At 34.0% G+C, this 24,016-nt stretch overlaps 1 protein-coding gene across 2 annotated transcripts in view; it reads right to left on the reverse strand.

The window, feature by feature from the left end:
- Window positions 1–2,059: 2,059 nt before the first annotated feature.
- LOC128168018 (uncharacterized) overlaps window positions 2,060–24,016 on the reverse strand; it is a 46,999-nt gene continuing 25,042 nt past the window's right edge. For both annotated transcript variants that reach the window (XM_052834074.1, XM_052834073.1), the window contains exons 13-22: window positions 22,261–22,500; window positions 20,001–20,122; window positions 14,787–14,835; window positions 13,358–13,507; window positions 10,835–10,917; window positions 10,371–10,455; window positions 9,468–9,551; window positions 8,870–8,956; window positions 8,259–8,367; window positions 2,060–6,543 (exon numbers count right to left, since the gene is read on the reverse strand). In XM_052834074.1, coding sequence (XP_052690034.1) covers window positions 5,684–6,543; window positions 8,259–8,367; window positions 8,870–8,956; window positions 9,468–9,551; window positions 10,371–10,455; window positions 10,835–10,917; window positions 13,358–13,507; window positions 14,787–14,835; window positions 20,001–20,122; window positions 22,261–22,500 — 1,869 coding nt within the window. In that variant the 3' untranslated portion in view covers window positions 2,060–5,683. The remainder of the gene's footprint in view (window positions 6,544–8,258; window positions 8,368–8,869; window positions 8,957–9,467; window positions 9,552–10,370; window positions 10,456–10,834; window positions 10,918–13,357; window positions 13,508–14,786; window positions 14,836–20,000; window positions 20,123–22,260; window positions 22,501–24,016) is intronic.

Consider the following 24,016-nt stretch of genomic DNA (forward strand, 5'->3'; position numbering starts at 1 on the left):
GAGAGAGAGAGAGAGAGTGGGCGAGAAAGATGGTAGAGTGGGGCGAGAGAAAAGGGGTGAAAGGCGAGAGAAAGGTGGTTAGAGTGGAATGAGAGTGGGCGAGAGAAAGCGGTGATTGGGACGAGAGAGTAAGAGGGTGAGAGTGGGGCAAGAGAGAGAGAGAAAGAGGGTTAGAGTGGGGCGAGAGAGAAATGATGAAAATGGGGCAAGAGAAGGGAGCGAGAGAGAGAGAGAGAGGCGCGAGAGAGAGATAGAATGAGAGGGGTGAGAGTGAGGCGAGAGAGAGAGGGCGATTGTGGGGAGAGAGAATTGAGAAAGAGGGTGAGCGTGGGGCGCGAGAGAGAGGGTGAGAGTACAGGCGAGTCTCTAGCGAAATTGAGAGTGAGGCGAGAGGGTGATAGAAGGGGCGAAAGAAATGGGGTTAGAGTGGGGCGAGAGAGAGGGTGAGAGTGGGGCGAGAGAGAGAGAGAGGGTGAAAATGTGGGTGTGAAAGTGGGCCGTGAGAGAGAGAGGGTGAAAATGTGGGTGTAAAAGTGGGGCGAGAGAGAGGATGAGAGTAGTGGAGAGAGAGAGAGAGAGAGAGGGTGAGAGTGACGTTGAGAGTAGGGGCGAAAGAGAGGGGTGAGAGTGGGGCGAGAGGGTGAGAGTAGGGGCAAAAGAAGAGAGTGAGGTTGAGAGTACGGGCGAAAGAGAGGGGGTGGGAGAGAGAGAGGGTGAGAGTAGGGGCAAAACAAGGGGTGAGAGTGGGGCGAGAGGGTGAGAGAGAGAGAGAGTGGGGTGAAAGAGAGGGGTGAGAGTTGAGAGAGGGGTTAGAGTATGGCGAAAGAGAGTGTTTCTTTTAGCTAACGTCCAGATGTACATTAACAGTTATTTAGTGAATTTTACTTACTTTTTACAATCAATCTATTAATTTGATAAAAGAAAGATGTAAATATACACAAGAAAATGATTTCTTTGATGATTCATGCGGGTTATGAAGGTAGCGATCACTGCAAAAAAAAAATACATAACCCGCTAACTTTTTAGTTCGTTTTTGATATCTATTTCCGTCATGAAGTTTTAAAATTAACCTGCTTATCGCATCGTAAAAGATGAAAACAGGAACTTGTGTGAAGATTTGATTTAGATTAGACTGAGTTGCTTGCTTTTTTAAAAGTTTTTTTGTTTTGGTAAGACGGTAATGTAATTGTTTATATGACGTCACACACTGAACCACCATACATATGATACAGGAACGTTTCACGATTGAATGAGACAAAATCCTCCGAAAGACCTAATTGGCAATTAATTTGGCTCTATCAAAATTTATTTTCACGACAGCAACAAAATAAGAGCAATATATAGATTGGAATTGAAATATCGAAATGCATGTATATTTCACGGTTCAAGTACAGCTGTTGCTACGTAACTATGGTTTCCTTTACTTATATGGAACATAGTCTGTTCCTTATGTGTTCAGTTCTAATCAACAATAATAATAATTTATGTACTTTACTTACTTTTGAATAATAGATTAAACGAGAAAAAGATAGATGTTAATAGAAACGGTAAAAAGGCTTTCGTTGATACGGACTATGAAGGTAGCAAGCATTGCAAAAAAAATGTAATAACCCGCGTTAATTTTTTTGCAATGCTAGCTACCTCAGTCCGTATCAACGAAAGCCTTTTTACCGTTTCTATAAACATCTATCTTTTTCTCGTTTAATCTATTATTCAAAAGTAAGTAAAGTACATAAACTATTATTTACCTTTTTACCCGCAAAAAGCATCATTTTATTGTTTAGATAAATCGACAATTTTTTGATCGAACTCGCGGTGGAGATTTTACAAGATATAATTTCAGTAAAAACATAAATAAAAGCACGCACCTCTTTTAAAAGAACGTTGATTTGCTTGATTTTACGGTTGCCATTGGACTTGAGAAATGGCCTCGAGCTTCTTTGTCCTCGACCATCACAAAAAAAAACTTATTAGTTTACTGATTACAATTAAAAATTGCCATAAAGACAGGAATATTATCATTATATTGTGTGTATAAAAGGAGAAGACAACTCATATAAACCTTTCATAAACTTTATTAAAAACAACAATTATTTAGTGATATATCTTAAGTCTCTTACAAATAATTAACAATCAATTTGGCTTTGTGTACTGAACACATGATTACACAGATATATGTAGACATCAGTAAGTAGTATATTGCAAGGGGGGGGGGGTGATCAGATCGTAGAGGTATCAAAGGGATTGAGGATGCATGCCATTGTCATGCAATACATAACATGGGTAACAAAAAGAGCTGATTAAAATAAATAGCAGATTGTTTACTTGTGACACTCATCTAAGTCACTCAGAAAAGTAAAGTGACATATGTGGATTAGTAATACACTGGTAATAAAAACTATATTCTACTTCATAATCTAAGGGGGAACCCCTTCTACCTAATGCCACTAGCCAAATGAATGCAATTTTTAATATTCTGATGAACAATTTTGTAATATTTAAAATAATATAAGTATGCGAATCTAACTGAGTTTTAAAGGGCAGCCAATTTCAATTGTTTTTCTCGGCATTTTGAAAACAACCTTCAGTTCCGTGAAGGATGAATTCTATATAATGACGATTTAAAAAATAACTAGGAAGCTAAAGTAGCCATGGAAGATAGGGTAATATGACATGCCAATATTTGTGACCATAGGGGAATTCACGTACATGTATACAGGAATATTGATAAGAATTTTATCTTTCATTTAGACAGATCATAAAAATCTAGATGCCTTATGTTAAAAACTATACCAGAATATATAACATTTTAACTTTTAACTAGTTCAATGCATTCCACTTCTTTGAAAATTGAGCATACAGATAAAAAAAAAATAATAAAAATACATACTATGTATATCAAATGAATGCCCATATTCTTTTATGGTAAAGAATTCACCAATATTGGATCAATCGGATTAAAAGACAAAAAAAAAGCCTCCAGAATAACTAATATTAAATGCAAATTGGGGGAAGGGGGGAGAGGTTGGAAATTAGAGAGAATTTTACTTCATATCCCTCAAAAATTACAAAACAAAAGGCTTTGCAATTTTTATTTTAAAATTTAGTTATTTCAAGATTATTGGAAGTGGGGGGGGGGGGTTAAGTGTGTTCTGGTTGTAAAAACACAAAAGTGAAACCTTAAAACACATCACCTATTAATGAGAAACATTTCATGATGGATAGAAATTCTCTTGTCTAGACTTGCAATATGATAGCTTATTTCTCTATCTAACTATCTATTTAACTAAGCATACGTCATTGTAAATTTGAAGATTTATAAATTTAAAAAAAAAAATTCCTTTTTCACAAAACAGGACAAATACATGTTCAAATTTCAGACTCGACTTAAAATTGGAAGATGCAGTACCTAAAGACAGGAAACAGTGAACACAATACATTTTGAGAAACATAGCACATGGTGACATTTTCAAAAAGTAGTACTAGTACTAAGTAAGTACTAGTATATTCATTTCTACTAATCACCTAAAGTCAGATCACAAAACATAATAATAATATCAGTATTTTTGTAATGGAGCATAGGGTATAAAATATACAATTCTAACACAAAAATCAAAATTTAATTATTGTCCAGAACAGACTTTGTCAATACAATTAAATGATTTGTCAATGGTGCATATTGTACACGAAATAAAACTAAGTTAATCAAAGTCTAAACAGCCTATTTATCTTCTAAATTGATGAATTTAACAAAATTCAGCAATAATTTTTTTAAATTTCTACTCTGTATTAATCAATTAATGTTTCTGTTAATCAATGTCCAATATAAAGCCACTTTTTTTATCCTAAGTGAGGTTTGGATTGAACTTGTTATTGCAACATTGCCACATTTGATTTTGAATAGATTTAATATTACGGTAATGGAGAAAAATCTCTCTTCACATACATGTATGATATTCCTTTATTATAACTGATTTAACAACAGGAGAAAAATGGAATGTATGAATACATGATGAAAGACTAGTAATGAAATTTCACTGTGTAATTTTTTAGTTCCTTTTTTTCTTTTAGCTCAAAATTTTAGCAAAAGGTCTGTAAAATCTGTTTTGCTTTATAATTTTTTTTGTATTGTTTACAATACAACAGATGTAAATTGAATGTTAAGACAAATAGATAAGACTTCTAAAAGTAAGGTATTTGCTACATGCATTTGTTAGGGCATTATTGGTAATCAATATTAATCAAAATCAGCACTAAACAGTGAGAATGTTTTAAATCAAAGTTCGGAAACTATATGAATTGTTCATGGTATCAATAGAGAAGAGTTGTAGATTTCTGTTTGTAATATATAGACTTACAGATAAGAAATCATCATGACAAAGTTTCTAGACAACTTTTCATGTTGGTCTAGACAACATACCGGTACTTCTTGTCATAGGATTTCAAAGAAATTTGATAAACAGTTATTTTTTTTTTAATTAACAAGTAAAACAAATGATTAAAATTCCTACACAAATTATCTAAATCATCATAGATGAAAAAAAAATCCTTAACATGCATGATGCCATAAAAACCAGCACATTGAATTTTAACACAAACTTTACAAGCATATTGTCATAATTGTAAGAAAGTTGATTTCTGACAAAAAAATGAACAGGCTTGTTTGACTTTCTGTCTTTCCCAATTAAGGAAGACATCACTTTCAGGAGGTAGCTAAACGGAGACTTAAACACAGATACAAACATACACAGTATATAAGAATGGGGGGTGTTCAACTAAATAAAAATATTAGTTAAGTCAATAAAGATGAGTGGTAAGGGTGAGGGTAAGGTTGAAGGAGGGGGTAAGTGTTAGCTAGTGTTTTTGGGTTGAGGAGATAAATCAAGAAAGAAGTTTCCCTATATTGTGTGATATACAATCAAGTCTGCTCATTAATAGATAATCTATAACAATACTTAATTAATATACACATGGTGTCGATAACAAGATACCTCTCTATAGAAAAATATACAATTATTTAAAATGGTACTGAACAATTTTTTGAAGCAGCACTTTTTCTAACAAAATTACATGTCTTGTCCTCTAAATAGGAGCAAATGAAAACTTAATTAACAATTTTTTAATCTAATACATGTACCAACTTTTCTATGCATAGAAATTGGATAGATAGAGACTTCACACATGAGACAGTAGTAAAGTCATCGTAACAGATTTGTTGCATTGTATTTTCAAATATCGGTAAAACAAGGCTAGCAAAATAATTTTTCTTCATAACATTACCTTTATACTGCATATATTTATTAGTTTCTACTAACAAGAAACACCGTATGGATAACATGTTATTGCAAAAATAACATAATATAACAAAATTTTGTTTTTTTTTATCCTACATACATTAAAATACGAGATAAAAAAAAAAAAAATTGATCAATTATTTTTTAAATATATCACAGATTGAAAATGATACCAAATGATGATGATAAGATGCATAATGTAAAAATAATGAAAATATCTGCTGTCATAAGTTAAGCCACGAAGAAATGGCACTTTAATATTGTGAGAGAGGTGTGAAATATGAACTGTTCATTCAATACATAAACTTAAGTAGCACTCACCAACAAAAAAAATCATTAATAAAGAAACCAGCAACAAAAGAAAGAAAAAACCCCCCAAAAAACCCAAATTATAAATGTGTCTCTATTATTGCACCATCAGAACTGTAAGTTGTGTTGGAATCTTCCGCAAGGTTTTCCGTGATGAATGTCATGCTGGGATTTCTTAGATCCGCCACCTGTTCTTCTATGGAGGTGAACGAGTCCGTGGAGCTTCTGGCCACTCGATAGTCCCTCACGCTGTTTTGAAATAAAACACTTTCACTATTTCCGCCGTTCTGAAAAGTACTGTCCGTCACACTGTCACTGTCGTTCCCCAGATCAAAACCTAGACGCTGAGTATCGGCACTAAGCTGCCGGTAATACTTCCTCCCTCGCTGCCCCTTATTACTCGTGGATTTCTCAGAGTCCTCCATATTGAGTTCACACTGTAATCTATGAGCAAGAGACTCCGGCAGCACTGTCGCACTCTTTGATTTAGGGAAATGTAAGGAGTATCTCTTACTGTTCACAGAGGAGTTCCGCCGACAGTTTGTTGACCCGTGCAGGGACTCCTGGTGAAATTTCTCAGCTGCCTTACGTAACAACACAGGGGATGATGGGAGTGACTGCGTCTGCTTGATTTTGTGATGTTTCTTCCTCACCAAAGTTCCGTCTGGAGTCATGATCGGGGTACAGGGAGGGGTGTGTGGAAAAGACGGAGAGGGGAGTTCGAAACCGAAAGAACTTCCGTTTCCTGAATATCCCAGAATCTTGCCACCATATGTTTTGTATTCAGCAAATGGGTTGGCTCCCACTGGGGCATAAAACGGGTCATCCTTACTCATCACCTCTCCCACTACCTGGGGGGTCATGGGTGGAACATCCTCAGAGGGACTTGAAAGGATGTTGTCAGCAGATAGGGATCTCTTGTGACCATGGCGACCAGAATCTGAATAAATATATATGTGCCATTAAACACTTTTTTGAAACATGTTATTTATATAAGGATAATAACAATATGAACTAGTAGGCTAATTGTTCGAGAACAATTAGAGGTCTTTCCACCTAATATTTGAATGAATTGCTAGATTGCTCTATAAGATTTACAAAACATTACTATACCTATGATATATGTTGTACTATAAAATGGGAAAACCACAAGGCCATTAATTGATAAATGGTTTTAAAAGAGATTTTTTATTTTTATTATTATCAAGCCATTTTTTTTTAAATTCCATGTTGTATATAACGGTAAAGATTTATCTAATTACTTTTCTGAATTTTTTTCCACTTACTATGAACAAAACTGAGCCAAGTGAATATTCTTTACACAATCGTATAAACAGTAAAGCTAACAATAGAAGAGAGTGTTCTACAGGCTAGCTGTCTTTGTACAAAATGAATAACAAGTTCCACCTGAGTAACCACAGGACTTGATGTGATACCTGGCTGACCCAATTGAATACCTTATTGCGCAATCCAGCAAGCTATTGAAACCCTTACTATAATTCTGTATTTCAAATGATATGAAAATTCATTAATTAAAAGACTTCTAAATGACGTTGACCTTTGACCTTTATGTCATTTTGTTTGGCCAAGGTAGACGCTTCTATTCCAAGTGGTCCGAAGTCTGTACGACAAATAATAAAAAAGTTGGAAATGATTTTATAGAAAATTAAAAACTTTCAGGGGGAATAACTACTAGAAGAGGGCCTCAGATCCTTTCGGTATGAATAGATTGAAGAACCCTCTAAGTATACTGAATACATTGGTAAAAGTTCCAAGTCTTCATCTCTTATGGTTTCAGAGGAGTAGCGATAACAAGCATTTCGTACAATAGGGGCTATAACTCTGTAATTATTCAAAGGTATGAGCCAAGGGGCTATATTTTAAAATGTCTTAAGATGTCCTACTACATCCATAAAAATGTTTTTCTCTACCACCCTAAACAAAAGAGATATAAAAACTCGTTAATTAACAGCTTCTCAAATGACCTTGACCTTTGACCTTTATGTCATTTTGTTCGGCCAAGGTAGACTCTTCCATCCCATGTGGTCCGAAGTCTCTATGATTAATATTAAAAAAGTTGGAAGTGATTTTATGGAAATTTAAATACTTTCAGGGGCAATAACTACTACAAGGGGGCCTCAAATCCTTTTGGTATGAATAGATTGAAGAACCATCTAAGTGTAATGAAGACATTGGTAAAAGTTCCAAATCCGTATCTCTTATGGTTTCAGAGGAGTAGCGATAACAAGCATTTTCTTCTCAAAGGGCAATAACTCTGTAAGTTCTGGGAGTTCTTTGACACAGGGTCAATTGGTACCATAACTTTTAATGAGCAATTACATAAAGTTTAAATTGTTTGGATAACTCTAATAATAAAAAAGTCACTCCGAGCTAAATAGAAAAAAAGAAGAAGAAGAAGAAGAAGAAGAAAAAAAAACATAAAGAAAACAAGAGGTCTTTCACCTGAAAGGTGGAAAGACCTAAATACCCATTGTGAAATCAGATACATGGGACTTAAAACCAAGTTTTAATTTTTCTTAGCCTAAGTAATAAACAGTTATCATTAGTTCTTAGTTTGATATAGTGATTCCACCAAAAAAATGATGTACAATGTAACTGTTCAAAATGAATTTTTTAAGCTGTAAATATTCTCACCTTTTCTTTTCCTTTTTATTTGATCATCAGAATCCTCTTTCAGCAGATTGCAAATTTTCTCAAGTGAAGTTACAATATCAGAAAAGGTAGGTCTCTTTGTAGGCTCAATCTGAAAAGGAGAGATAGGTATAATTCATTAACAAACCTGCTGTCATCAACTTCAGAATTCTTTGAAAATCTTTTCATGAAACTCGACATCTGTATGAATCTTCATTCTGCTAATCACAGATGTGTTTTGAAATATATTTTGTGTAATTGAACATTTTTATCCGTATATTTTTACACTTTTATAAATGTCACATGGGACAAATGCTATAGCTTAAGTATTCTGAAAAGAATTCAGTCCAAATTCAAACAGAAACTTAACATGTATAAACAATCAAATGGATGGACAGATTGCACAGCTTACAGATTTAACGTAGATATCATTCTCTTCAGATAAAACATATAACATCTACTACGGTTAACACTATTAAAATGACAAGTGTACATCACACACTATATCTCTTGTTATTAAACATGTATTAAAATTCTCTGACTTAAAAATCAAAACAATCTAAGTTTAAATTATAATTTCAAAGAGTGTAAGTCCAACGTAGTATGTGTCTTACCTGACAACATGTGAAAGCTAGTCGTAAGAAATCCAAGGGACAGTACTCCACCTTCTCACAAAATGCAATATAATCCACACCAAATCTCTGTAAAGATTGATATATCAGTTTAATAGCACTTTACAAATTTAATAGCAAACATTTAATAAGATTACTTCTTTGCAGCTAATGTTAACATATCAGTAACACTTTTGGAGGCTGGTGAGCGGTTAACAGCTGGCATATACAACCATCATCAATATTTACTTTATTCTTTGAACTTATCACAATTGACATTTAGATCACTTCCATTCCATTAAAATATTGATAACATCCCACATCAAATATTTAAAGAATTCATCAAATTCTTCTTTGCATGAATGAAAAAAATATATTTAATGGCTAGAACTATCTACACTTCATAAGCAAAGAGGTCAACAGGTAAAATATTGGCATTTAATATGATTGAAATAAAATTCATGTACCTGTGCATAAACTTTCAGAAAGACATCAACATCCAAAAATCTTATTTGCAGATAATACATGTATTTAAAAACACATGCATATGCATGCTAACAAGTGGATTGATATAAAATAGTTATATTGTTGCAATAATTACCACAGTTCTTGGCATGATGTCAGGATCTGCATCTATTCTGGCTGTTATCTCGCACATGATGATCCCAAACGAAAAAACATCAGCCTATAAATAAAATTCACAGAAAGCATTCAGCACATTATCTGAGTAACAAAATATTCCATACAAAATAAGAAATCATATGTATGTATGTTGCGATAAAGGACTATGTGCGGTATGGTCAAATATCTGCCCCCGATTTCAACCAATTTTTAAATAGTATCGTATAAAAATGAAATCTTTACAAATCATTGTAAAGAGGATGCCTATAACTTTAATAATGATTTTAGTCATCATTGCTCACTCCCTGTTTATCTATGACGTCACCTAAATGACCTAATTCCCGCAAATTTGCAAACAAATGAAGATATTCTCATTTTTGCTCTATATTTTGCATTCGGAAGTATAGAGCGCAGGTCTGCTCAAGTGCGATTTTAACATATGTTTTTCTTCAGATAGTTATACATATTATACTAAAAAATGGTACTTGAGCAAGCCTGCGCTCGATGTTTCCCAGTCGAATAACTATCGTAAAACACCCATATTTTGCTACAAAACATCAATTTATCAAAATAATGCAATATTCATGACGTCATTTCTACATTATGACGTCACTGTGGTGATAACCTTTTACACCTTTATTTCCAATATGATTTTAATTATCTTTCACCTTATTTTAAAGCTGTTTCTAAAACTTTGATTTTGGGGGGCAAAAATTGCATAAAACCGCACTTAGTCCTTTCTGATGAAGTCAACAGGCTGAACAGCCTATACGTATTTAAAGAATATTAAGAATCCAAAGATTAACAAGGAACTATACGCCAAAGTATGGTACATAAAGATGATATTCCAAAACATGTAAAATGTCTCCTTTTTTTCTCCTACCTGAGGTCCATACCAAAGACCATTCAGTGTTTCTGGAGCCATCCAATAAGGAGATCCAACAATGGGCAACTTCGTGCTCTTGTCTCTAAAAGTAAAAAATAAACTCTGTAAATATTAAGCATTAAATTTACAAGTACATGTTCTACATCACTCTGTACAATACTTTAAGAATCAATGTAAAAATCTGCATTTTAAAGATTTGTTTGCCACTACATTTACTAAGCACTCAAAGTGCATGCAGCCAAATTGATTAAAAGTAGTAGATAAACTGACAGTAAGCGACTGATCCTTGGGGACATAGATCTGAATACAATGTATTAACAAAACAACAAGTGGAAGCTTTTAGCCGGTGTATCTTCGATAATCTGCAATTATACATGATGGAATTTGTATGATACATCACATGTAATGCATTATACACTACGTCTAACAGAGCACTATTTCTACAGAGAAGCAAGTCTTACAGAGGATCAGGGACCTTTGCTGCCAGTCCGAAGTCTGACACCACGGCTATGTACACGTCGCCCTCGACCCGCAGCAGAATATTCTGAAAGCAGAAAATATTAAAACTGTATACAAAGTACACGTACTGTATTTAAAAGCATATATGTTCATTCACATATGATTTGAAATTAGAGAATCAAGGAAAACCAAACCCAAATCACATTATTCACTAGATTACCAGTAAGCATAAAACACTGAATCCGCCACCTCTTTTCTTTACTCAATATAATTACTTTCACTTAATCACAATCTTACTTCATTAAAATCTTTCTTCTTTTTCTAGCAACCAGTTTAAAATTACTTGATTAACTTCCAAGGATTCTTGTTGCCCTTCATTCTTTATCTCACAGCAGAAACATCATATTATAAATAAAAAGCCTTTGTCCAAGCATCTTTCAAGAGTGTTATAGAGGATAAACATATTTATAAAAAAAATCAGGTAAAAGAATTCATCACCATCAGACTCAAACTAGCCACTTTAATGACATTTCTATTTATGTAATATTATCGAATGTGTACCTATAATAATTTGATACATATAATAGCTTGCACTGTTTTCCCCATTTACTTTGAACACAAATACAAGCATCTTATGAACATTACTGAACGAGTCCAACAACAAAGTAGCTCGGTATAATCCTCCCCAGGAAGCCGGCCCTCTTATCAACATCCTGGTCGGTGTTAAAATAAATACAAAACTAAAGGATGATTAAAGTTAAACAAAGACAACGGTGTCAACTACTAATGCATATACAGATATATTAGAGCTCCTCAAAGGCTCTATTCTTAGATCAATCAAACAAATGAGCGATCAAACGCTGGGTAATTTCCTCTCTTTATATATATAGTAACCCTCTTTTTTTTTTTTTTTTTTTTTTACTATTTCTGGACTTGCCACTTCCTACACAGAAGACAAGTTATTCATTGACAATATTCCCCCCCCCCCCCCAGTGAAAGTGTTAGATTCTCAGTGATGCTACTTCTCCAGTCAATGAGCAGGTGTTAGGAATAAAGAATTAATCTAAATAGGAGTTTGTTGAAGATCAATGATCAACTAGTGGGTATTGTTTTTTTATACAAAAAAACACATGTCTCCCCTTCTCCCCAAGGATTGTAATATGGGGCAAATTTAAAAAGTGAAAAAGAATGAAGTCAGCTATATATGTTAGATATCATCCATATATGATACAGTTTAGAAAATGAATTCACTTGAGACACAAGATTGGTCAAGGTCAAAAATTATGGAGGCATGCACTCCTTCTCAATACCATCTACCTATGTTCCAAGTTTGAAACCTTAATGTCAAAAGGTATCCAAGTTACCACTCAGACAAAATTTAATTATTTTTTCTTAATTTGACCTAAAGTAAAACAAGGTCAAGGTCAAATATCAATCAATAGTACACCTCAGTGTATTATAATTGTTCTTTGTGTAAAGTTTGAAGTCCTTCTGTCAAAGAATATTTAGGAGGTGAACAATGAAGTTTTTTCTAATTTGACCTTGAAATAAATTTTTTAGGTCAAGGTCAAAAATTTTGGTAAGGTTGAACTGGACTAAATACCATCTATGTATGATACAAGTTAAAAGATTGTATGATTAAGGAGTCTTGTGTTATGGTCCGGACTATATTTTTTATAAAACGCTTGACCTTGAAGAAGATAATAGGTCAAGGTCAAAAATTTTGATGGCGTGCACTTCTTCTCAATACCATCTACCTATGTTCCAAGTTTGAAGTCTTAATGTCAAAAGGTTTCTAAGTTACCACCCAGACAAAACTTAATTATATTTTCTCAAGTTGACCTTGAGTAAAACAAGGTCAAGGTCAAATATTTATCAAAAGTACACCTCAGTGTATTATAATTGTTCTTTGTGTAAAGTTTGAAGTCCTTCTGTCAAAGAATATTTAGGAGGTGAACAATGAATTTTTTTCTGATTTGACCTTGAAATAAAATTTTAAGGTCAAGGTCAAATTTTTTGGTAAGGTTCAACTGGACGTTATACCATCTATCTATGATACAAGTTAAAAGTTTGTAAGTTTAAGGAATCTTGTGTTATATTCCAAACTCTATTTTTTATAAAACGCTTGACCTTGAAAAAGAAAATAAGTCAAGGTCAAACATTTTGGTGGCGTGCACTTCTTCTCAATACCATCTACCTATGTTCCAAATTTGAAGTCTTAATGTCAAAGGGTATTTAAGTTACGGCTTGGACAAATTTGGATGAAGAAGAATAAGAAGAAGAATATGAAGAATAAGAAAAAGAAAGTCGACAAAAACAATATGTCTCCCCTTTGAAAGGGGAGACATAATGAGAGAAGTCTCCACTGAATTTTTTTTACAAGGTTTTACAAGTTTTATATCAAGCATTTGGTAATTTTGAATTCATAGCTTCCTCTGGAGATTAAAATAGCTCTAAAATGCACCTGCTTATAATCAGGGAATTTTTTTTTAATCATCCATAATGCTTTATTAAGGGGAGATTACCCTTGACGTAAGATCCCGATGGAAGATTCCCCTACTGTGCAGGTACTTCATTCCCTGGGCGATGTCAGACGACAGACTCAGCCTCAGAGTCCACGGCATCTCCACGGTCCTGTCATCAATGAAGCGGTCCAAGCTTCCGCCATTCATAAACTACAAAACATAACCTGTCATTTTGAACCATGTACCGGTAATACATATACATTTGTACAGTTTGTAATGCGTAGGCCTAACGAAGATGAACAATTTTTAGAGATTCACTTCATCCTAGTCTTCCTTTCACCATACTGTAAATTCCTTATTAAAGGCAAGGAATTAATTTTCGTGTAAAATCGTGAGAAGCAGTCCTTGCGGATATTAAAACATCGCTCTTATTTTTCAGACAGTTTTGGGCTATATGAAATCATTACAAAAAATTGGTGCTCGCGATTTTATATTCCCGCGATTTGATGCAAAACGGCAAAATTGCAGAATTAAGATCTTGTGTAAAATAAGGAATTTACAGTATATTTTTTATTGTTAATGTGAGACTGACATTTAAAAGAAGCCTGCTCATTGTGTATGGCCCAAGACAAAGCTGGTCCAAAAAAGCTTCAAGGTTTTTTTTTTCTAGTGAAGACTCACTACTTTATGTACATAGGCAATAAACCTACCAATATCTAAACTTTTGTATCATTCATGTTTTAGTAATATTTCATTTATAATGGAAATAATGTGCGAAATTTTTCTTTTTATCGTATTAATTTTTCATACAGACTACCACTGTATTGTAAAATTCTGTGCTCTAGTTTTATTGATTTTGAGTTACGATATACAGATACACATGAAAGAATAACTCCTTTCTAAAATATTATTTCTGCCATCAAAAAAAAAGTGAGAATTCTTTTAATGCTATGTCAGATACATTCCATGAGTGCATGCCTACCAGTGTCTCATGTTTTTGGCTTTACTACAATGGTCTGATAATTTAGGCATTTATTACTCATAGGAGGTGAATAGACAGAAGAAACAAACTGCTAACGCAACCAAAATTTTCCCTTTCTACGAAACTCTGTTAACTTTTCACAATTACTTTGTCCCTTTGCTGAACAGAAGCCCATTACAGAACTTTGAACATTTAACTTACTAATGCAATACACGTATTCTCTTTTATCATCAATCAAGATCTAGTGTATGTTTAGAAGGCTGACTTTTCAACAAGTTTTTTCTTATTATGCAATGACTGAATGTGGCCTTAATACTCTCATGCAGCTATTCTGCCGAAGAAATGCATGGAAAATTCTACAAATGCTTCCATTATCTGATTTGAGTAATGAGTTGTATAGAGTTTATTTAGAAAAGAATACACTATACAGCAGCTGTTTGTAACATTAATAAATATTATCGGAGTTACCTAATAAACCAGTAAATGATTTCAGCAGAGCTTACTTACCTCAGTCAAGGCATGCAGCTGTCCCTCATGGACACACACTCCCAAAAACCTGCAAAGAAAAATTCATTTCTGTTAAAAAAAAACCTTGAAATTCTTACAAGATTTGGATAGGAAAGTTTCTACTTCAATGCAACAATTGATGTTTAAATGTGTTTGATTCTGCTGCACAGGCAAAATTTTGTTGATGTTTGTTCATAGCAACTGCAGATTTCTGGTTCAATGCGAGGCATTATCGCGTCGGGCAATATTTCGTCCCTCGGGGGCTAATATTATCAATGTTGCCCTCAACCCCAGTCAATATTTGTATAGTGTTTCAGTCTCTGGGATAAAAATTATTATTTCAAATTGTTTATAATATTTATTATTCAATACCTTTTATTTTGAAAAAAAAAAATCATCAAAATCTCAATTTCCACAGCTTTGAACATGCAATTTCTTCATAAATCAATATTTCTTTGTAATGCATGATCTGTAACTGCTTTTAGCATGCATTCTTCTTAATCAGTATATCTGCTTTGCCTGTGCTTTATATAAACCACCATTAATCTCAATCGTGAAAATGTAGACTTTGACCTAACCAATACTTGTTCATTGTTTCTTTGTCTATATAGAACACTGACTTCTTATATATTGTCTCGATTTCCATCAACTTTAAAAGTGGTAGATAAAACAAGCCCTGACAAAACTTAAAAGACACACTGGCTGCATTGTAAACGGTAAAACCCCAGCCATCTTTGACCATCTTGAAGAAACCATCACCCTTTCAGTTACAATACTTTCTGCTAAAGTATCTTGTGGCTTGAAATTGACTTAAATTGGCAAGGTTTGGTCCTTATAGATACAAAAATGCCACCTAAATATTTGCCATTTTGATCTTTCCAAGACAAGGTAGAATTGTATAACCTTTCTGGACATGAAGCCATCTTATCTCTGCAGTTTGATCAGCTGTCACTGACCCACTTGACTTTTACCAGATGTATCAGTACCATGCCAAAACATTCATGACTTTGGAACGGGTACAAACTCTGCATTCTGACCCTTATCCAGAATCCATTGACTCTATGCACTAATGCACTACCGGTATATACTGGTACTACCGGTATTCAGACTAACCACAAATTTTTATGTCCAGCCAATAAAATTTTTTTTTACTTAATCATACGCAATATAAATCCACAACAAATTCAATTCAACCAGCTCTATTGAAAATTTGTTCCCCTGTTATTTACCATGTAAGATTTTTATCTTTAAATTGCCTTATTAAGGATATGATAATTCCCAATACACTCCTTAATCTTTGCCCTTTACTGCCCAGCGGTTAAAGTAAGAACAAAAGATTAAGCCTTTCCCCTTCATTCTGGACTTGCCAATGATCTGTCAAGATTTTATCGGCACAAATAAAACATTTTCTTATTTGGTCTTGCTTTATTCCTATAAGGAGGCTAAAAAAACCACAAGTTCTTAAACCTACATCTATATAAGGTAATTAAAATACTAGCATTCTAGCATGTCAAAAAACCAACAAGCAAGGGAGTGACCTCCTTTTTTATGGCTATTAAACTTTCATACAGGTAGATTACTTTCCATTAGGTTTTTGTGTTCTGGGCTGATGCTTTTTAAGTGGGGCATAAAAGCCTCATGAATATCAAAGATCTCACACTTTTGCCCCAATTGTACCCGTAGGAAACAGGTGTCAACATTTTCAAATTTCAATTACTTTCAAGCTCTTTCATATATATACTAAGTAAATAAACAATACATGAGTTCAATAATGCACACATATACATATAACCCAACTAAATACCCCCTACATAATCAATGGGCTCTAGTAAATAAATGGTGTGTAAACTTTCTTCTCAATTGAAAACTAACCGTTGGTGTGGTTTGTAAGAGTGCTTACTCACTTGATGCCCTAAATAAAGACGCTTATGTATTCAATTTTGACCTATATAAATACACACTTGATTTTAATTCAAGATGAACCAGAACTGGGTGAAGTGTTTACAGCAGTTGTTATCTTGATGCGCAGTTGAAATGAGATGTCTGATAAAATTACAATGGTGCAGCAGAAGTTGTCAAACGCAGCTGACGATAAGGAACTGGGATGCATGATGTGCCATGTACTTACTACTGGGAAGATCCTGGGAATTTTTTTCCTTTAACCCGAGGAAACTGAAACTAACTTCAGGTTGAAGTGCAGAATCATGTTTCAAATCAGGACGCAAAAACTCTATTACAGTTTTGTTCCTGTCAAGGTTCATACATTTCACATCGTGACATTGGTATCCAATGCTATACTGAATAACCTGTGTCTTTTATTGCAGTAGAAGATTTTTTTCAACAACATATACCTAACCAATTAATTCAGAAATAATTCTAGATTTTGAGAATTAAGACAAACAGAAATTCAAGTTAATTTCAAATTTAAATATCATATGGAATATTTGAGATCTTTTCAAGAGACTCTTTTGGAAAATATCTCAAATTTAATCACTGGTTTTGTTGTTAGATACATAAATTCATAATTATGCTACATAATACTATAAAGAAAATCCAACTGATGCTGTCCAAAATCATAAACCACATAGATCTACCCTTACGTTATGTGTCTACATTCGTTAAGTCATCAGCTGTTGTTTGTGTTGTTTGACCTTGACCCAAGGAAATTATCTGGCTCTTCTCTATAAAACAGCAGGACCCTACAGCAATCTACCAGCTAGTGTGTTTATAAGATCTTCCACCCTCTCTCATTGCATAGACGGAGATGATGACTTAACAACAACTGAAAAAAGCTGATCTGGCAACGTTTATTTTTTGCCGAAAAACAAACCAAACAACAATATTTGCTGGCAAATCTTGATATTGTAGTCCTGACCAATTTGTCAAAATTGTGAAAACAAAAGCGAAATATGAGGCTCCAACTCTAGGTGTTAATGGATTCTTGGCACTGTAGTGTTCTTTAGGAAACAGATGTTTACTTTTTAGATTTATATTTAGTACCTGATTCACAACATAGTTACTTGGTCTACAACTTTACCCATGTACCGGTACATACCCTACAGTAATTAGTACTGATGAACCCCCAGGTGTCGGAACCACAATCAACAAGACAGCCAATGTAATGGACAAAGATATAAGCATTTGAGATTATAGCTGAATAAATCTTACATTGATGGTTTTTCCAATATATATGAACACATATATTCTAGTTTTCTATCAAATTATCATCCCTTCATAATGTAGTCTGGTTGCCGCGACCCCCTCCTTAATTGTCATTATTGGGGACCCCAATAATAAAAGCAGAGGGTCCTCTGAGGAACCTGACTTCTCATACTGCAGTTAGTTAAAGAAGAAGAGGCCGTAGTGATGGTGTGTTGGTGGAATAAGTTTGGTGGTGTACAGTTGTATAATTGTAGTGAGAAATAGGTCTTTATCTCATGATCCCCCCCCACCCCCCCAAAAAAGGTGTGAAGTTTTAAGAAGTTGATTAAGGTCTGATAACAGCTAGAACTCTACCAGTTAGTACATGTATATGCAGACAATGCAATAAATGAAAAGAAATCTTGTTCATGCAAAAACTACAAAGAAAAACACAAAAAGCAAATCTTTTTTTTATGTTCTATTTTATACATTGGCACCCAAAACCCTAGAATTTTTGAATTGTAAATGTAATTCTGCTTTTTGGAATAACTTTTTTCCCAAATGGTTTCTTATCTTAAATTTAATAGCCAGGATATATGAACAACCCTGAAACTATCAAAATAGATCACTAATAGAAATGAGAATATTTGTGTATTGCCACATCACATTTTTCAATTTAAAGTTCTGGATATATATATTTACACAGAAGTGAAATAAGACTCTTCCTCTTTGAGAACAAATGTACTCTATCTTGTTTTAACCTATATAGCTTATGAAATTCTGTGAAAGTCTTAAAAAAGAAAGACCAGCCTTAATGAGAACTTTTAAAACTTACTAGCTTACTGGTATAATACCCTTGTCAAAATTTATTTATTTACCCACCCCTCCCCCCCCCCCCCCTTTAGCTAAAGTGTGATGTACGGCTACTAATTTTCGTGTACTGGTACTGCATGTACCGGGTACAAGTATAACAGTGAAGGAAACAAAATACATGTGCCACATCCTCTCTGTACTTTCATATAGTGGACACTCGGTCAATTTCCATGTATTTTGATATGCATGGTACATGTACATACTAAATCTATGTACCGGTATAAAACTGGTTGTGTGTGACTGAAAAAATATACACAAACAATTGGCATCTTCATTTCTGATTTTCACTGACCAAACCTCTAATTTCACTGGCCCCTGTCTGTTAACCACTATAAAGTTCAAAGTTCTAGTTTATAAGGCTGAAAGATAAGTTTTAAAGACTTAAACCTTTAGAAGTCATTGTATGAAATTCAATTAAAAATTTCCCCCTTTTTTCAATTTGTTTACAGTCCTAAGCTGTTGACAATGGTTCAAAACCCATAGCTGTGATAATCATAGTGGGAAATAATTATCAATTTCCAGGCATGCCAACAAGATTACGTTGGGTGATAGAGTTCTGTCCACGCTTCCAATGGGCGCTAGTAATTGTTTGACTTTGATCCAACAGAATGAATTAACTGATATTAAAGAGAATAAAGATAGAGTTGTTTGTCACAAGTTTGGCTGGATATCTCCCCATTTTAATTCTCCTTAATTCAGAGTTATGATACTCCAACAATTTTCCATTGAAAGTCCTGTAGTAAACAAACACACAGCTTACCACAGTGGGTCTAAGTACTGGTACTATTTACAAAATCCCATCAAAATGTTTTTCAATTTTCAAGCTCCATAAAATATACCAGTATTTTTGAAAATATTAATTAATATACTGGGATCTCCAATGATTTTTTCCTGTCAATTTACGGTAATGTCAATTTTAACCAATCTGAGATTGTCAGTATTGATAATAACTCAATTGCATTATTTGGCAATTCATATCAAAATTAAGTCACTGAATATTTTTCAACATAGTATATACAACTTATTTCAATATATCAAGATTTGAATGTACAATTTTTGAGCATGAATTTAGATTTTATTGTGTATAGTTTGGTTGAAGTGGTGAAGTGTGGGGGGGGGGGGGGGGGGCACTTGTTTTTCATTACCACTTAGATTGCATCTATTACCTACATGTGACTGCACTCATAGCAAGGGATATACCTTAAGATGTTGGGGTGAGATAGGCGGTTCATAAGCTGGATCTCCTGCAGCATGCTGTAGCGATTACTGGAGTTGATATTCATCTTCAGTGCCATCACCTGACCCGTGGCTTTGTGGGTGACCTTTAACAAGACAAGAACAAGGCCTGATTAATGCAAGGCAGGACCAGAATGAATTCATTAGTTATTCAACTTCAGTAATGAGAAACATTGGTTTATAATAGTGTAGATATATATACTTCATAGGAGACATAAATATACATTCAACTTTAGAATTAATGAGAAACATGGGTTTGACTGCTTTGTACAAAACCATACTTATATATGATAGTATATACTTCAAATGAACATAAATAATTAAACATTCAACTTCAGTAATGAAAAACATGCCATTGGGTTTCATTGCTAAGTATGTACAAAATCATAACAGGTACCGGTATAATAGTACACTCTTGAAATGTGACATATTATGGACATGTAATGTACTCTTATGTTTAAAAATATTTCCGTTCATATGAAATGTGTCAATGTGAATAACTTCAACCAATAATTCAAACATAAATTGATGTAGGTACGTGTATGTAAACATAACATTTATCAAATATTGGAAAAAACATGTGAATGATACATCTGAAGCATAAAAATAAAGAGGGAAGGCAGCAAATAAATTACATGTATGACAGTTTTATTCATTTTACGCTAACCATACTTATACATGTGAAACTAGCGGTAGGTAATAATTCCTTAGTTTAAACTGACCTGAACTATTCCTCATATCAAAATGGGGAAATGTCATAAATCTTGACTTAAACTTCATTGAAATACATAATATACAAAATATATTACATATATGTAATACAATGGACATTTATTGGTAATCCCTAATGACACATTTGATATATATGAGAGCCTGTTATGAAGGGTGTGCCCTGATTGCATGAACCCAGGTCCGCCTTTAATGTTGTTGATTGACCTCTCTTGAAACAAACACAGCAGGCAGCAGTAAGCCTATCACTCTACCCCCCAGAGACTATATACATGTACTCTCCAAAAGGTACTTTTATTTCTTTTTTATCTGTCTGATCTCTACCAAAAGGTTTGTTTGTACACATAGCTATATCATCTTGCATTACATACTACTCCGACAGACAGGTAGATGGGCAATTTTTGCGTTGTCGAGGAGGGAGGCCGTAACTGTAGCTTCACGTACATGTATCTTGCACAAGCCAGCACAGGACGACCACTTTCTCCGGCGGGTAAAAACAGATTCATCAGCCGCGCCACGTTTGTCACTTGGCAGAAATGAGGAGAGGTACATGCGAGAGGATTACATCATATACACATCCAGACAGTGGGGGTAGGAAAAATCCAGACTTACGGCACTTACACAGAAATTGTGTCAACACCACTTCAACTGACAGACATTTACATCTCGCTCATTATCTTTCTACCATCATAAGTTACCTCTTAGCCCTATGTATAGTATATGCAAGGTGGAGAAGAATTCATCATCATGCATAAAACATCGTCCAATGTTAAACGTTTATTTGAGTTTGTCCCTAAGCACGGCTACTCCTTATATAAAAAATAACCTGACACTTAAGTAATGAAATTTTTTTGTTCAGGGTCTACTATACTACTGTCTTTTGCACTGCATAAATAAACATGGGGAAACCACCATAATTTCCTGTGCTTTCAAATATCCTGTACAAAAGTCAAATGTAAAATAAACATGATTGTAAAACACATTTTTACTATATCCCCAGGAATGTTTATACTTTTGTACATAATATTTATTTCAGTTCTGGGTACCATTCTCTCAAAGCTAGGGTACCATACTGTCTAAACGATTTTTTGTAAGACTATGAGTAGATTTACAAGAAGCAAAATGAATTTCCTTATTCTCATTAATCAATACATGTGGAAACCCCCAGAAATTGGCCCATGAGGTTCATTCAATATACTATCTTACAGCTGCAATTAATATAATGGATATATACCCCTCAATAAACAACTTGCTTAACACACATCAGCTACATCCAAGCAAGAATGAATTTGCCTATTCAATAATATCAAATATGATAAATAAATTTTAAGCAAATACATAGTCTCTATAATACTCCAGACCTGCAACAATGCTGTTGGTACCAATTCAAGGAAATAACCTTAAGTTTTTTTTCTCTACAAGTTCTTCATGGGTATACTTTTCTTATTCTTAGTGATGCATTAATGGAATTTGTTCAATAATTCAAAATACATACCTTGAACACTTCTGCAAAGAATCCCTGCCCAACCTTTTCCAAGATGAAATCATCAAGTCTTGTTAGGGCTGACACTGCATGTTTCAGGGCCTGGCAGGAGTTTGATGAGGTTGGGTTGAAAGTCTCTGGCGAGTTCTCTTTTTCCTGTGCTCCTGAAGGGCCATAGTCCACTTCTGCAATGGTTCGGGACCTCCGAAGGTACGATTTCGTAGATGTCATTTTCTCTATCAACATTCTGACCTTTTCTCCAACAGAGAAAGATACTGCATAGTTACACTCATGTCATTGTTAAAAGATGTTATAATCCAAATACAGAAAATGTGTAATACCAGAGTTATTCTGATCAATGCATAATTAGGGAAGTGAACAAATGTCATTGGCCACGTGCCAATAAAGTACCCGGCAAAATTTCTTTTTCGTCATGATAACATCCGTAAATGAAACACGAATTCAAATTTTGTGCATACGTCATATTCCATTATCTGTCATTCAAGCACTTTCATGGTTCCGAAATAATGCCTTATTTAAGCCACAGTCCGTGTAATGAGCATGGCATTAATTCACAAACGGTTTTCTTCGCAATGTTTACTTCTCTCTTTGCTCAAGTAAACTTTCGACTGCATCATGGGAAGAACTAAGTTTCGGACAAAACACGATACAATCCGGATGCAAAATCTGACGCAGTACCAGTAGTCGTGCGCTTGAAAAAATAAAATTACCATCCATTAAATCATATTTATTATAAGATTTGATAAAACAATCAAAGTAATATTTCCTAACTTTCTAAATAAAAAAGGTGATAATTTTTATGCTTCTAACTTGTAAGGGTACAACTATTCAATATTTATTTATGCTTCTAGCTGTTTCTTAAAACCTTTATCAAAAGTGGAGGGATTCATAGAGAGAGATATCGTTTCTATCACACTCAAGAGGACTGAATGAATGAATGACTAAATATATTGTGATCCAGGTTATTAACTAATTTTCAATTCAATTTTTTAAATGGTCCCATAAAAGTGTGGGGGGGGGGGGGGGGACTCCTTGTTAAATTATCATACAAAAAATTAAATTAACAAAAATCTTTGATGCGCAAAAAAGTGGAGGAGGCTGATGCTTCGTGCCTGTGATCGGACACCAGACACCATCCTCCCCCGACTCGATTCTTTCCAAAGCTAATGCAAATCATTATATGATACAAAAAATATATTAAAAAAACATTGCTGCAGATGATAGATGCCACGCATAGATGTGTCGGATTCAAACGAAACATTCTTTGTGATATATCTATCTCTCCTGCCTATCAATAATTTTAGAAACGATATACATGTAGTATTTTGTGTTATAAGTATATTTATAATATTCAATAATTGTTGCCAAATACCAACATATCTTTCGCTCTCGCATTGATTTTATTAACCGGATTTATTTTTATGAAATACAATAACATGCTACATATATAAAAAGGGTTATGATACACGTTTCTAACGGCCTAACGATATTTGGGAATGTATTATCCTTTGGATTGAATGCAAATCATCGTAAAACATTTTTTTTTAATTTCTGGTTAACTTTCATTAACTTTACATTGGCCCAACTCTATAACTATAAAATACATGTAAATATGCCTGGTCCCGTTCAATATATGAATTAACTAAAATATATAAATTTAAAAGTTTATTTCTACGTTTTAAAAAACCTACAAATATCTGAACTGCTGAAGGTTTCATTTTGATAGTATTTATTTTTCAACGGACAT

The sequence above is a fragment of the Crassostrea angulata genome, chromosome 10 (assembly GCF_025612915.1).
Source record: "Crassostrea angulata isolate pt1a10 chromosome 10, ASM2561291v2, whole genome shotgun sequence".
NCBI lineage: Eukaryota > Metazoa > Mollusca > Bivalvia > Ostreida > Ostreidae > Magallana > Magallana angulata.